The sequence below is a fragment of the Benincasa hispida genome, chromosome 4, assembly GCF_009727055.1.
Source record: "Benincasa hispida cultivar B227 chromosome 4, ASM972705v1, whole genome shotgun sequence".
Taxonomy (NCBI): domain Eukaryota; kingdom Viridiplantae; phylum Streptophyta; class Magnoliopsida; order Cucurbitales; family Cucurbitaceae; genus Benincasa; species Benincasa hispida.
In genome coordinates, this window is record NC_052352.1 from 6,752,809 (window position 1) to 6,767,483 (window position 14,675).

Consider the following 14,675-nt stretch of genomic DNA (forward strand, 5'->3'; position numbering starts at 1 on the left):
ATTTAACTAATGTTAGTATAATGTATCTATGTGAGAAATTTTGATGAAGATTTTAAGTTTTTTTTTTTTCTTTTAGTTTAATGTACAAATAAGACGAAGCATGCAAATCAAGTTCAAGTATGTATTGTATGTCTTTCTTCCCATATCGGACTTCGATTGTCTGTATGTGTTTGTTTAGATATGTGACCTTCAAAGATAAAAACTAAACTATTTAATAATATCGTAATTTCTAGCCTTTAGATATTTTTCTTTAAACCACCTTTATCATGGAATTGAATATTTATTAGTTTACGTGTTTTTTCCTTTATTTATTGTGATCTAGTTTTAATTTTAATCGAAGTGTTAGGATTATGCATTTTTCAAAAAATGTCTTAAGTTGCACATTGTTTCTAATTGAGGTTTTTTAAAAAAAGTTCGTTTGCCAAATAAATCATTCCACGATCTTATTTTTTTTAAAAAAAATGTTTTAAATGATAAAATTATTGAAAAATATTTTCAAATATAACAAAAATGTCACTATCTATCAATAATAAATATTAAATATAACAAAATGTCTATTAATGTCTATCAATATTTGTCACTTATATACAATGACATTTTACTATATTTATAAATAAATTCACTCATTTTTTTATATTTAAAAACATTCTTTTAAAAAAAAAAAAAAAAACAAACAAACATTTTGAATATTTACCTAACTAAATTTCAACAATCATATACCCTACACATCCCATGCAAATATATTTCAATTGCAAAAGATTCCACAAATTTAGCATATCTATTTAATTACTTATTTTATTCCACGTTTTTTTTTTTGGTTTTCCTCGTTTCTTTGTTTTTAATTAGGTGATTATGTTAAAAATAATTTGCATGTCATGATTTTATCTCTCTTCACCATAATGTGCCAACTCTTTCTTTCATTGTCCAACAACGTGTAGGGTTCCTAAAAATTCCCATGAAATCGGGTCTTCGTCCCGACTTCCGTTTGATCGAGGATGGAGTCAAACCGGAAATTCTAATCGAGTCCTCGATCGAGAACAGGGAGGATATCCCTAACCCCAATTAATTTTTTTTATTTTTTAAATATATANAATTTAAAAAAAAGGGATGGGTCCCCTCAGGGATGGGGATGGGGAGTTCTCGCCCCATCCCGACCCAGTTGCCAACCTTAACCACGTGTGATGATGGAAAGATTCTTATGTCACTGTTTGAATTTAGACATGTTCAAGTAGGCAAGTGAGTATAGTTTGTGATTCTATTGGCACATTTGGATTGACTTAGAAAAAACTGGTTTTTTACAAAACTTATTTTATTTAAACACTTTTTTGATAAATATATATATATATATTAGAATACACCTGAAAAGTTATTTTGAGTAGTTGTCAAATACTCTATTTTCTTTTAAAATGACTTATTTTAAAAATTAAACACTTAATCCGAACATACCCCAAATAACCTATCATATTTATATTTCATGCAATATCTTCTAAAATATTGTTAAGAACAATATTTATTTAGTGGAAAAATATCAATTTATACCTCTAAACTTTGGAAATTGTACCAATTTAAACTCTAAACTAAAATTTTATCAATTTAATTGTATTGATTTAAACCATGAACTTTGGGATTTATATCAATTTAAACCCCAAACTAATAATTATATGAATTTATGCCCTAAATTTTCATAAATACATCAAGTTAAACCCCGAACATCATAAGTATATCCAAATAAAACATAATAGAGGGTTTAAGTTGATACAATTATAAAAGTTCAGAGTTTAAATTGATACACTTATAAAATATCATAGTTTAAATTAATACAATTATTAGTTTGGAGTTTAAAGGTTTAAATTCATGTAATTATTAATTTAAGGTTTAAATTGATAAAACACCTAAAATTTATGGATATAAAATGATATTTGTCCTTATTTAGTCACGTCTAATTTGATAAATTCTAAATTTTTAAAAGTGGCATTAGTTGTTTATTTGTTATTTGACATGTATATCAATCGATGAATGACATTTTTGTAGTGTCATCAACTATTAGTTTTAATATTGATGTTTTCCCCATATTATAATATATATATAAATTACATATACTTCCAATGAATTTGTATTATCAACTCAATTAAAGGTGCAAAGTGTTAGGTTTTGGAACAAACAATAATTAATAACAATTAAAAGAATTGGTAATCTCTCGCCTTCTCCTAAGTCTAAAACTTCCCAAAATTTACATATATTTGTGGAAGGCAATGAACAACGACGCACGGCCATACAATGGTTCACTTAAAACCGCCACTGCCGCCTCCTCCCAAATTGAGTTTGGAGAGGAAGAAGATGGAGGCGGAGGAAACCATAACGGCGGCGGCAAAACATGCGAGATCGACGGCAGAGCTTAAAGGTATATTCTTAAACTTTTCTAACACACCCACTTGCAGTATCATCATCACCGCATGTCCGATCTTCGATTTCGCCTGCGACATTGATTCCATTTCTACCCACGTCGGAATTTTCTGAGAAACAATCCAATTCAAATTAAAAACGTCAACAAGTAGTTCAATATCTTGGGTTTCTGTTTTTGATTTGTTCTCTGTTTTAATTTTTGTTTTCTCCAATTACCTTCATGCGGAACAGACCAAAAAAATTCGACCCAGAAATGACTGGCCGATTTTTTTCCTTCATCTTCCCCGATCCAATGAACATTGCAAACAATCCGACCCCAAAGACAACCAGAGCAGTTCCGACGAGGAACATATCTGCCAAAGAGTTTTAAATCGAATTTAGTAAACAAATCGATCAGAAAACCATAAATTAGCGTTTGAATTTCTGTACAAAAAGTACCTAAGGCTTCAATTAGAAGCTCCACCGTATGATTTTGGTTCGAACTTTGTGAAAGACCGTGGAAATACTGCAGATATGACTCTGCAACAATGAAACTCCCCTGAACATTTTAAAACTGAGCAGTTAAAATTGGGAGCAAAGACAGAGTAGGAATGGAGAGAAAACGAGATCTACAAGAGTCCGGTGTCTGTTACCTCAATATAACAGAGTATTGAACCCAGTAAAGATCCGGCGACAGCTAACAATGTGAAGAATCGACAGTCGATTATTATCTGAAGAAATCCATAAACTTTGATCAGGCTTTAATAAATCCTAAATCAATGACGTTTAGTTTAATCGAATACCTTTTCTATGAACTTTTGAATCTGTCGCCTCTGAATCTTCGTCTTCCCCACGGTAGTCTTCAATTGAACGAGCAGATTCGCCAGCAAAGAACCCAAATTCAGTTCTTCGGTTCTAGTTTCCACAGTCTGGGGAGCCGCCGCCGCCTTCACGGCGACTATCTGTTTTCTCTCGCCATCTCCAGAAGTTATTAACCGTTCGCCATTGTTCAAATTTAGCCCTGTTTTGCCCAAACACCTCACGGTCATCGCCGACGATGGAGATGAAGAAGAGGAAGAGGAAGACACGGCGGAGGCTGGCCGAAGTCGCTGCATGAATCGAGTGGCCACCATTGTTCGTGTATTTGGTTTTCGAAAGAATTTTGTTCGTTTTATTAATACCAAGTAAAGAAGAAGGAAGATTCGAAGCATATTTGGCCGGAATTTGTCCGGACGTGAAGATTTACACGCCGATTCCCTTTTACTTGGAGAGGTGTGCTTTGAATTTCCACGTTGGATGACGTGGCGTAATAAAATTCAGCTTTTTGTGGGTCCAGCTGTGTTTAAAGCCGCACACGTGGCGGTCATTTTCTTTTTGGCAACTGCGAGGACGTTTCTGAGTTTTCAGACGCCGGAGCTGAAATAGGTGGTCGGCGCCAAAGGTGGCTCGCCGGAATATCGAATGTGCACGTGCTAGAATGGACGGCGGACGATTCATCCACGTGCTGGAATCTTAAATTTTGATGGACGGTTGGGCCATGGACGGAGCCCAATCAAGTTGCTTTCATTAGGGCCCAAATAGAACCTGTTGCGTGCTACTTTTCTAAAATTATTTGTAAATATATTATCTTATAAAAGATATTTACAAATATGGTTTTTAAATGCAATTCACTAATTGTAAATATATTTTTATATATATTTGAAGAAATATCATTACCAGATTATTCATATTTAAAGAAAAAATGATATTTTTCTGTAAATTTCCTAAAATAAAATATGTAAAATAAACAATATCTAATTTTAAATTAGTCAGATTAAGAAAGTATTTAATTCACCATAATCATGTTTGAAGTAAAATAATATAATTTAGTCATATTAGAACACATATTTTATTTTGACATAGTCATTGAAAAAGTTTATACCATATTTTGTTTCCAAATTATAGTCATTTTTATCAAGTTAATTGATTTAATCAATTTTAAAAAATATATATTATTATAAATGGTTTTAATTATGAATTTAATTGCAATTGAACGATAAAAAATCATCTTTTATTATTATAAATGGTTTAACCATGCTGTAATTTAATCAACCGTATTAGATTTTCAAATTTTTATTTTGAGTATGGTTAACAATTTTAGTTCTTAAACTTTGAATATTATCTTAGAAGTTTCAAGTTTGTCTGTGATAAATTAAAATTTTTAATAAATAATTATTCTATTAAATATAGAATTGATTTTTATAGCTAACAGAATACTAAATTGTTTATTTTGTATATAATAGATCTCTTAATTTTAAAAGTTCGAAAGTTAATAGACTAAATTTATATATTTGAAAGTTAAGAGATTAAATAAACACCATTCTCAAAGTTTGTCATGAAGTTTATAATTTAACCTTCCATTATATAAAATAATAAAATTTGATAAATTTAATTTATCGACGGCAACTAAATTTAGATTAATTCAAGAAAATATTTTTTAAACCGTATTTTTAAAAATAGACTTTCAAAAATAGAAAATTAAAGCAAACTATTTACAAATAACTGATCAGTGATAGAAACTGACCATCACTATACTATGTGATAGACGCGGATAGAAGTCTATCAATATTTATCCGTGGTTTTTTTTTTTTTTTTTTATAGTATTTCTCTAAATAGTTTGACATTTTCTCTATACGTGAAAATTTTATTTATAGAATGTTCTTATAATTTTTTTTCTTGGAATAAATTAACCAATGATTTGATTGAAAGTTAAAAATAAATATACATATTATCCCTTTTAAATATATGTATATATATATAAATAGAATAAAAATTTGATTAAATCAATTAACTTAATGGCTATAATCTGGAAAGAAAATATACAGTGTAAACTTTTAGTGAAGACGTGAAAATAAAATAAGTGTTCTAATATGACTAAATTTAAATTGAATATTACATGAATCTTACTTTACTTCAAACATGATTACAATAAATAAGTAAATAAATAAATGTATGCTTTTTAACAATGTGAACTAACAATATAGTGATAACAAGAATGTCCATTTTTATATTCTGTAATGTGCGGCTTAAAAGCACCATTAGGGATCAGAATGGTGCAGAAAATGAGTTGGAAGAAAATAGTATCAAATTTAAATAATTTTGGACTTTTTTTTAGACAACCATTTCTTACTAATTTAACAATATGATAGTATAATATTATTAGTACTTCACATTATCCTAAAACACCCTGTTTCAAATCTTATCAACAAATCCAATCAAATATGTATAAATATATCTCTCTCTTAAAATAATAATATCACCATTTCCAAAAATCCCCCACATGATCCTCTGTCAAAAGTTGAGATTCATTTTGTTAAACAAATAATTGATCTTGATCTCTATCATTTAGATTTTGTTTCAATTTAACATGTGTTTTTCTACCCTTTTTTTAAAATTTAAAAAAAAAAAAAAAAAATAGCCCTCTACTTTTTGTATTTCTCTTGAATAAGTATTTGAATTTTCACCACGTGAATGAACAAAAACAATGAGCCTATATTCTCTAATTATGGATATGTATAGTCCAAATATTTTAGTATATAGTATATAGTTCAAAAGAAATAAATTATTGATGTCAAATATAAATATTATATCTATAATAACAATAATAATAAGAAGAAAAAAGGCAATGGGTGTAAATAAAGGATGACATCCCATCTCTTCCCCTGTTTAGCTCAGGTTCTTTTTTCCCTTCACTGCCTGTGCAGGTCCCAACAGAGACAGATAACAAATTTGATACAATATACTCACATAATTAACTATTTTTTTTTTTTGTTCAACAATATATGTGACCATAAAAATTTAAACCTTGAAATTCTTAATCAAAATTGTATATTTCATGCTCATTGAGTAATGTATCTTATTGATGTCTCACACATTCAATATGGTGACATCTTGTGAATTACAAAGAATCAGATAAATAGATGAAGTTCAATTCAACATTCAACCTTTACTTTTTTCTTTTTTCTTTTTTTTTTTTTTTAATTTTTAATTTTATAAATATGGTTTTTTTTTTTTTTTAATATGTTAGTGTTGAAAATTCGATAACCTAGGTCGAATTTTCAACCTTCGATCTTTATCCTTTTTTCCCTTCAATTTTTTATTTTAAATTTTCCATGACTCGATCTTTCCATTTTATAAAAATAATTTCTAAAAATATTTTATTATTTTATTTAACTTAACTCTAAAAATAACAAATTAAAAAAAAAATAATATCTCATAAAAATAAAAAAAAGTGTAAATTAAAATATCTCATTTATATAAAAATAATTACAAAAATCAATGTGTCCCACAAGACAGATGTCGTCGATTTCAGGTTGGTTGTCGTCGTCGACTTCGAACTTGAGGTTGCTCTGGTTCTTCTTGATGTTGCTCTAGTACCTCTGCAAGCGTTTCATAATATAAATATTCATTATGCTCTTCACGACCCCGACTATGTCCATGCACGTATGAAGACGAAGGACCAACATCTGAGTCATAATGTCTTAAATTAAATGCTGGCATCATCATCATCGGACTAACCTAATCTGTTTGACTATGCGTCTGCATCATAAGGGGCAACTCTTCCACGTTATGGGCAACCTCATCAAACTCATCCTCTTCCCGAACAGATCCTCTACGTCTATGAACTGGTGGAGGAACAATAGGTATATCGTACATATAATGCATCTTCTTCATATAGCTTTGGTTGTCACTACATATAGTAAGAACCTGGTTCGGAACATTCGCAAACATCACAGAGTCTACTGTTATTTGATCTCTGCGAACTATAAAACAATTAGATAATATTTAAAATAAATTATAATTAAAAAATTAAATAATATTCATTCATTTACCAGATGACCCACAGCTGCTCCCGGACGATTGACGTAGTGTCTTGTGATATTATTATACCACTGAATGTAGTCTCAAGTGACATCCCGTCAAACTGTTCAATAGAAACCCCCATTGCAATAAACCTTGCACGATAGTGCCATCGCACTACCAAATGCGCAACTTTTTCAGACCAATTTACAGTCCTTAAGTCGATATCATGCAATAAGGATTCATTATTACAAGGCGATGGGACATCTTACTGAAAATCAAATTGTCTCATCATCCTGACAGGAAGATGCCACTCACCAATGTGAAAACATATGAGATGACTTATCGTCCGCCATATGTTTTGACCATTCGTACAGAAATTGCTCATAGTATGCATAATAATTTTGTACAGCTCCCAAATAACCTGAAACACAAAATATTATATTGGAGAACATTAAAGACAAATACAATAAAAATGTGTATAAAATAATCAATTTGGTTCAGTGTTAATATACCTAATCAGGTTGAAGCAAATCAAACATGTATTTGTACAGGCTGACTACATGTGTGGCTGTCCTAGTCACACAAATTTTGTCTCTCTACCTAAATTTATAAATTGATAATTTAGATTTTAAATTAACTAGATCAGTAATATAAAAATTAGATTGAATTAAAATAACAGATCGAGAACCGTAGGCTCATCCAGCTAACTGAGCATCATCGACATGTTGTAGCTATGGAGCCATTGTTGGAAATCACTCCCAAGGCCATAGTTGCAAAAGTATGAGAGATCCAGTTATCTCATGAACCTCGAGTCTTGTTGCTTTGCATAGTTGTCTATACAACCATGCCAAACATGCTCCACCCCACGAATACTGCCCCGTTGTAGAAGTTAGCTAATAGTAGCAGGAACATTAAGTAAACAAAATGACTTAATTTGTCGGAAAACAGACTTCCACCCATCATTTGTAGTATATATGCTTGCACATATCTTATGACGATTTCCTCGTCTACATCACCTACGAGCTCATGGATCGGACGGGACGAGACGCTGACACGTTGTAGAGGTTCAAATTCGTTTTAAAGAAGGTTGAGGGTTCAAATCACTCTGACGCGCGTTGCAGGGATTCAGATTCGTTTTAAAGTCACCGCAGCGTGTCGCTCATCGTCTACTTCCACTAGGCAATCGTATAGTAAAGCTCAAGGATCGTGTAGCACTTGGTAGACAATCGTATAATAAAAGGTAGGCGATCGTATAGATTTTGAAAAGGTGATCGTCTAATAGTAATAGCTAAGCGATCGTGTAGTGAGGAAAGAGAGCTCTCGAGAGTGGGAGTTCGGAAGACGCTGTCGTAGAGAAGCTATCGCAGCGTGTCGCTTATTGTCCACTTCCACTAGGCAATCGTGTAGTAAAGCTCAACGATCGTGTAGCACTTAGTAGACGATCGTATAGTAAAAAGTAGGTGGTCATATAGGTTTTGAAAAGGCGATCGTCTAATAGTAATAGCTAAGTGATCATGTAGAAGTTTGTGGGTGATCGTGTAGTGAGGAAAGAGAGTTATCGAGAGTGGAAGTTCGGAAGACGCTATCTTGGAAAGGTCATCGCAGTATGCCGCTCATCGTGTACTTTTACTAGGCGATCATGTAGTAAAGCTCAGCGATCGTGTAACACTTTATATACGATTGTATAGTAAAAGGTAGGGGATCGTATAAGTTTTGATAAGGCGATCGTCTAATAGTAATAATTAAGCAATCATGTAGTGAGGAAAGAGAGCTCTCGAGAGTGGGAGTTTGAAAGATGCTATCGTAGAGAGGCCATCGCAACGTGTCGCTCATTGTGTACTTCCACTAGGCGATCGTGTAGTAAAGCTCAGCGATCGTGTAACACTTGATATACGATTGTATAGTAAAAGGTAGGGGATCGTATAAGTTTTGATAAGGCGATCGTCTAATAGTAATAGCTAAGCAATCGTGTAGTGAGGAAAGAGAGCTCTCGAGAGTGGGAGTTCGAAAGATGCTATCGTAGAGAGGCCATCGCAACGTGTCGCTCATTGTGTACTTCCACTAGGTGATCGTGTAGTAAAGCTCAGCAATCGTGGAACACTTGGTATATGATCATATAGTAAAAAGTAAGCGATCATATAGTTTTTTAGAATGCGATCGTCTAATTGTAATAGCTAAGCGATCGTGTAGGAGTTTGTGGGCGATCGTATAGAAGTTCGACAAACACTGTCGTTGAGAAGCCATCGCAACATGCCGCTCATCGTCTACTTCCACTAAGCGATCGTATAGTAAAGCTCAGCGAATGTGTAGCACTTGGTAAACGATCGTATAGTAAAAGGTATGTGATCGTATAGGTTCTGAGAGAGGTGATCGTGTAATAGTAATAGTTAAGCGATCGTATAGAAGTTTGTGGCCGATCGTAGAGGATTTAGTAAGCAATTGTTAAGTCATATTGAGTGATCGTGGAGAGATTGTAAACGATCGTTTAGCATCTCGTATGCGACCGATTAATCTTGTTTGATTCCTAGCTCCTAATAAAGAAGCTGTTCAACATTCACTTGTTATTTTCGGGAGTTTGCACCTATTGTTAGGTTATAAAGAATTACTAAACGATCGCATAGTAATTTTCTAAACGATTCTATGCAATCGTGTATAATTACGAAACGATTATTTAATTTCCTTTGGGTCAAGGATTTCTTCTTTAATTTTCGACAAACCCTCAACCTTTTCTTCAAATTTTGTCCTATTTATTTAATTTCCTTGAGGTCGAGGGTCAACCCTCAATCTCTTCTTTAATTTTCAACAGGTTGAAGGTGAACCCTGAACCTGCTCTTCAAATTTTATCGTCTTATTAAATTTCCTTTACGTCGAGGGTCAAACTCTCGACTTTTTCTTTAATTTTCGACACGAGGGTTGAACCCTCGACAAAATATTTTACACAAAATCTCCACTCTCAAAAACTCCAAAAACCATATATTTCTAAATAGTTTTAGAACCACTGTATTTCCCTAAATTATTTTTCTAATCACAATATTAAAAAAACAAACTCCTTTTCAAAACGTTATAGTAACCGTTTTCGTTCAATTACATTAAGGGTATTTTAATTTATTTTTTAATATAGTAACTATAATTAAATGAAACAAATAAATGTCTTCTTAAAAAAGAGAGGAAAAAAAAGTCAAAAAGACTGAAAACGCGGCTGCCTTGACAAAGGAGTGGGTCCCACGGAAACATTGTCCACGTTGTCGGAAGGAACCAACCTAACTTGCCACGCCTCCCTTTTTTTCTCTCCTTAAGATTTTCGTGTTATTTATTTTGCAGCCGAATTTTAGTTTCCCGTCCACCGTGCTCCGATTTTTTTTTTTTTTTTTTTTAATAAAAAAGATTAATGTAAGAAAAAAAAACTAAAAAAAAGTAATCCATACTGAATTTTTAAAAAACATTTTAGCTCTATTAGTTGATTTTTCCTATTCAATTACTTAATGAGCGTATGTTTATGTAGGTCTGAAAGAACAAAGTGCATATACCACCCAAAGTATAGTAATACTTATAATTATATTTTCAAACTTTTAATTATAGAAATTGAATCCTCCGATTTATATAAATGTTAGATTTGACCTCTAAATTTATCATAATTGTAAAAATTAGACCCCCAAATGATAAAAAGTGGACTCCCAAATGATAAAAAATAAACCAAACTTATTCAATTGTTACAATCATATAAGTTTAATGGTCCAATTTTAACATTTTATAAGTTTAGGGTAACAATTTGAACTTTTTTTTTTGTTTTTGTTTTTTAAAATCAAGTCTATTTCATCCAGATTTCTTATCAAGATTTACATATTTTTTTTATGTACAATAGTTGAATAATTAGCCAAATTCCACAAATAAAAACTATTTTTTTTTAGTTGTCAAGATTTGGCTTGGTTTTTTTTAAACCATTGACAAAAAGTAGATAACAAAAAAAAAATGGAGATGGAAGTAGTATCAATAAACTTAATTTTCTAAAACAAAAAACAGGAAATAAAATGATTATTAAGTGGGACGTTAATAATTTAATTTTTACAATTGAATGTTTAAGAGTATAATTACAATTACTACCATATTTTATAGATTATTTTGGTAATTTGTCAAAAATATTTTGATCTCTCAAATGATGAGACAGTTAAGTGGGTTTTAGATGTTTATTAAATATTCTATTTTAAATAGGAGTTTTGGGAACTAAACTAAAGTACATATAAAGTATTTGTCAAAAAAAAGGTACATATAAAATAAAATAGAACACCTCTTTCCCACTTATGACACAATTTTACTCAACACGTGAGATACTATTACTTGCTTTTGTTTTTCCTATTTAAATTTCAAAGGTGTCAATCAGAATATTAGATGCCATAAATATATATTGTTTTTCTACATTTCATTTAGTGCATGTATAAAAAAATATTCAAAATATGCAATATAAATAGTCGTCCTATTTAAAAAAAGGTTCCTATTCCTGCTTTTATTAGATGTGGACCATATACAATTTAGATAACAATTAAGAATCATTTAGTGCACAAGTCAGTCACAAGCGTAGGTTCAAATTTATGCAGGGTGAAAATTAAAAAGAGAGAGATTAAAAAAAATAAGAGAGAATTATCTAAACATTTTTCTATCAAAATAAATATAGTTCAACTCACATATTATTTGTATTATAGTTTAAAAGTTAGAATTATTCTCCTACACCACAAATTGTAAAAAAAAAAAAACGAAGTTTAAGTAAAAGGTTAATATGTCTTATAAAGAGAAACATCTATTCATTATTAATTTGAATAAAAAATCAATTTAATTAGAATTAGATAATCTAAAATTAAAAACATGATTGGAATGAAAAACGCTTGTCACTTATTCATAAAAAGTAGATTAAATTTAATATAGGACAGAGAAAATAAGGAAGAATACAAATTTACTAATAGATTTGAAATTTAACGTGGTAATTGTGTAGTGGTTCTTGGGAAATAAGTTTGTTTGGTTGGATTTTTTTTCTTTCTAAGAATAGTCAAAATCAATTATGTTGAAAATTAGGAAGAAAAAGTAGTATTGAAAAATGTGGTCAATAAAAAGTAATATTGAAAAATGTGGTCAATAATTAGAAAGGTATTATAGGGAAGATGGAGTAAGATGTAAGAATATTTTAAACTAAATTAACCTCGTCAAAACCTAAATTGTTCCGAAAATATGAGACCGTGAGAGCCATCACCAACTTATTATTATTGGTTGATACATGTAATGAATCGAAACTTGATGAAGTTGGTTCCCCTTAGTTTTGTGAGGGGTGCCTTAATGAATTTTTCTTCTTAGAAAAGTAATACGATTAAAAAGAAAACATATTTATGTGACTAACTTCTCTAGTAATGCAACACAATGGACCATAAAATTTAAAGATCTTTAATAACTTTAGAAAGGTAAAATACTCATAAGGTAAATAAACGTAATTTAAAGGCTAATTATGTTTTTGAAGGGTGAATAGCCTGCCCTTTTGAGGATATGTTATTTTTACCACAATAATTAGAGAATATCGACCCTATAATTTTTCTAGTCTAATATGAAACCTAACAAATAGAGATGTCCATGGGCGGGGTGGGGCACGGGATGCCATTTCCCATCCTATCCCCACTCCTCATTTCATTCCGCATCACCGTGAAATTCCTCATGGGGATCGGGGCGGGGATTCCCTGCGGAGAATTTTTTCCCATTACTTTTTTTCTTGTAAAAAACCAATTAATTTAAATCACTAATGAGAGCAAATTTTAATTAAATAATTAACTTTATCACTAAATTGTTTATTATGGTTAGTTTTATATGACAATTTCAATTTAAAGATAAATTACTCAAATTTTAACATAAAAAAGCTAATTAATTTTTTTAGTAGAAAGAAATAAATATAAATCAAATTATCCACATATATAATCTAAATTTAAACATGTTCATTATGTTCTCAATAAATAATCAAATTTGAAATTTAAATGTAATATTTATATAATAATAATAACAACATAACATTAGATAACTAAACTAAATAAATATATAAAAGCCAATGGGGGTGGGGACGAGGACGGGGACGAAGAACCCGTCCTGTTCCCACTCCCTCCCCATTCCCCGTCTAATCAGGGAATCCCTATATCCGTGGGAAAATTGGACATCTCTACTAACGAAAACCTTTTTTTGGTATTACAGAATTTCACTATTACCCATATTGACATTAAAAAATTATACGTTCTATTTCGTTTTTTTTTTAAAAAAAAAAAATTAATTTGATAAATATTACTTCTACTCATAAGTTTCTTTTTTTTAATTACTTTTCATCAATATTTTTCTTTTTAAAAAAATTAAGCTGAAATTTGAATACGGAAGAATGTAAGCTCCATTTGGTAATATTTAGATCTTTTGCTATTGAAAATTAAGTCTATTTTCTCTCATTTTTTTAAAAACCATATTTTCATCTTTATTAAGTGATAGTATTGAATTCTTAAGTTCCAAAAAAAAAAAAAAAAAATTGTATAACTTTTTTTTTTTAAACAAAAAACTTGGGTTGATTTGTGAAAAAAATAGACAACAGAGCAAAAAATTTTAAAGTAGAAAAAATGTTTATAGGTTTAATTTTAAAAAGCTAAAAATTTAAAATCAAATCATTACCAAACATGACCATAATTTTCAAAAACTTATTTTTGTTTTTAGAATTTCAAAATTCAAGTGCTTTATTAAGAAATGTGAAAATTACAATACAAATTTTAGAGAAAATAACCATAAATTTCAAAAACTAAAAATTTTATAACAAAGCTTTCAAATGAAGTTTTAGGGTATGTTTGGAATGGAATGCACTTTCAAGTATTTAATTTAAAAAACAAACCATTTTAGAAAAAAAATAGAATGTTTGGCAACTACTTAAAATAACTTTTGAAGTGTATCTTCTACCACTTTTGTCAAAAGTGTTTAAATAAAATGAGTTTTTTGAAAAACAATTTTTTTTTCTGAGTCAATGCAAATGGATCCTTGATTAATTAATTAATTAATTTTTTAAATGAGCTTGTAAACACTATGAAGATTAGCATGCATGAGATCAATTGATTTAGCTAACTCACAAGAAGCCGAAATCATAATTCAAATATAAAACAAACCAACCTCAAATAAACATAATATAACATACCTTTTGCAAGTCATTACACTACTTCAATGCTAAACAAAAATTGTAGATGGCTCATGACCATACAAATTCCTCAACCATTCTTGTCTATCAAGACATCTATAGATAATTAGACATATTAAATAAAGGATTAAGGTTGATTAATTAAAAATAACTATTAAAAGGTCAATCTCGGCTCAACAATTTTTTAAAAAAGAACTATAGGAATCCGTACCTAAATTATCATATAAGGAGGACTAAAATCCCATGTATGAAAAAGTTTAGACCG

General features: G+C 30.3%; 1 protein-coding gene across 1 annotated transcript; it reads right to left on the reverse strand.

Moving 5' to 3' along the window:
- Positions 1 to 2,097: 2,097 nt before the first annotated feature.
- On the reverse strand, positions 2,098 to 3,878 carry LOC120075956. The gene is made up of 5 exons (XM_039029713.1): positions 3,186 to 3,878; positions 3,036 to 3,113; positions 2,842 to 2,941; positions 2,620 to 2,756; positions 2,098 to 2,513 (listed from the first exon to the last, which is right to left on the reverse strand). The coding sequence occupies exons 1-5, from the start codon at positions 3,591 to 3,593 to the stop codon at positions 2,283 to 2,285; spliced, it is 954 nt and encodes a 317-aa protein (XP_038885641.1). The 5' UTR covers positions 3,594 to 3,878; the 3' UTR covers positions 2,098 to 2,282.
- Positions 3,879 to 14,675: the final 10,797 nt, after the last annotated feature.

What these genes read in the sequence shown, in the direction of transcription:
- LOC120075956 (XM_039029713.1), bottom strand. Translation starts at nt 3,593, where the DNA reads ATGCTTCGAATCTTCCTTCTTCTTTACTTGGTATTAATAAAACGAACA. An exon ending in TTCAAAAGTTCATAGAAAAG is followed by an intron (nt 3,114 to 3,185) that starts GTATTCGATTAA and finishes GGATTTCTTCAG; the next exon opens with ATAATAATCGACTGTCGATT. An exon ending in CAATACTCTGTTATATTGAG is followed by an intron (nt 2,942 to 3,035) that starts GTAACAGACACC and finishes TAAAATGTTCAG; the next exon opens with GGGAGTTTCATTGTTGCAGA.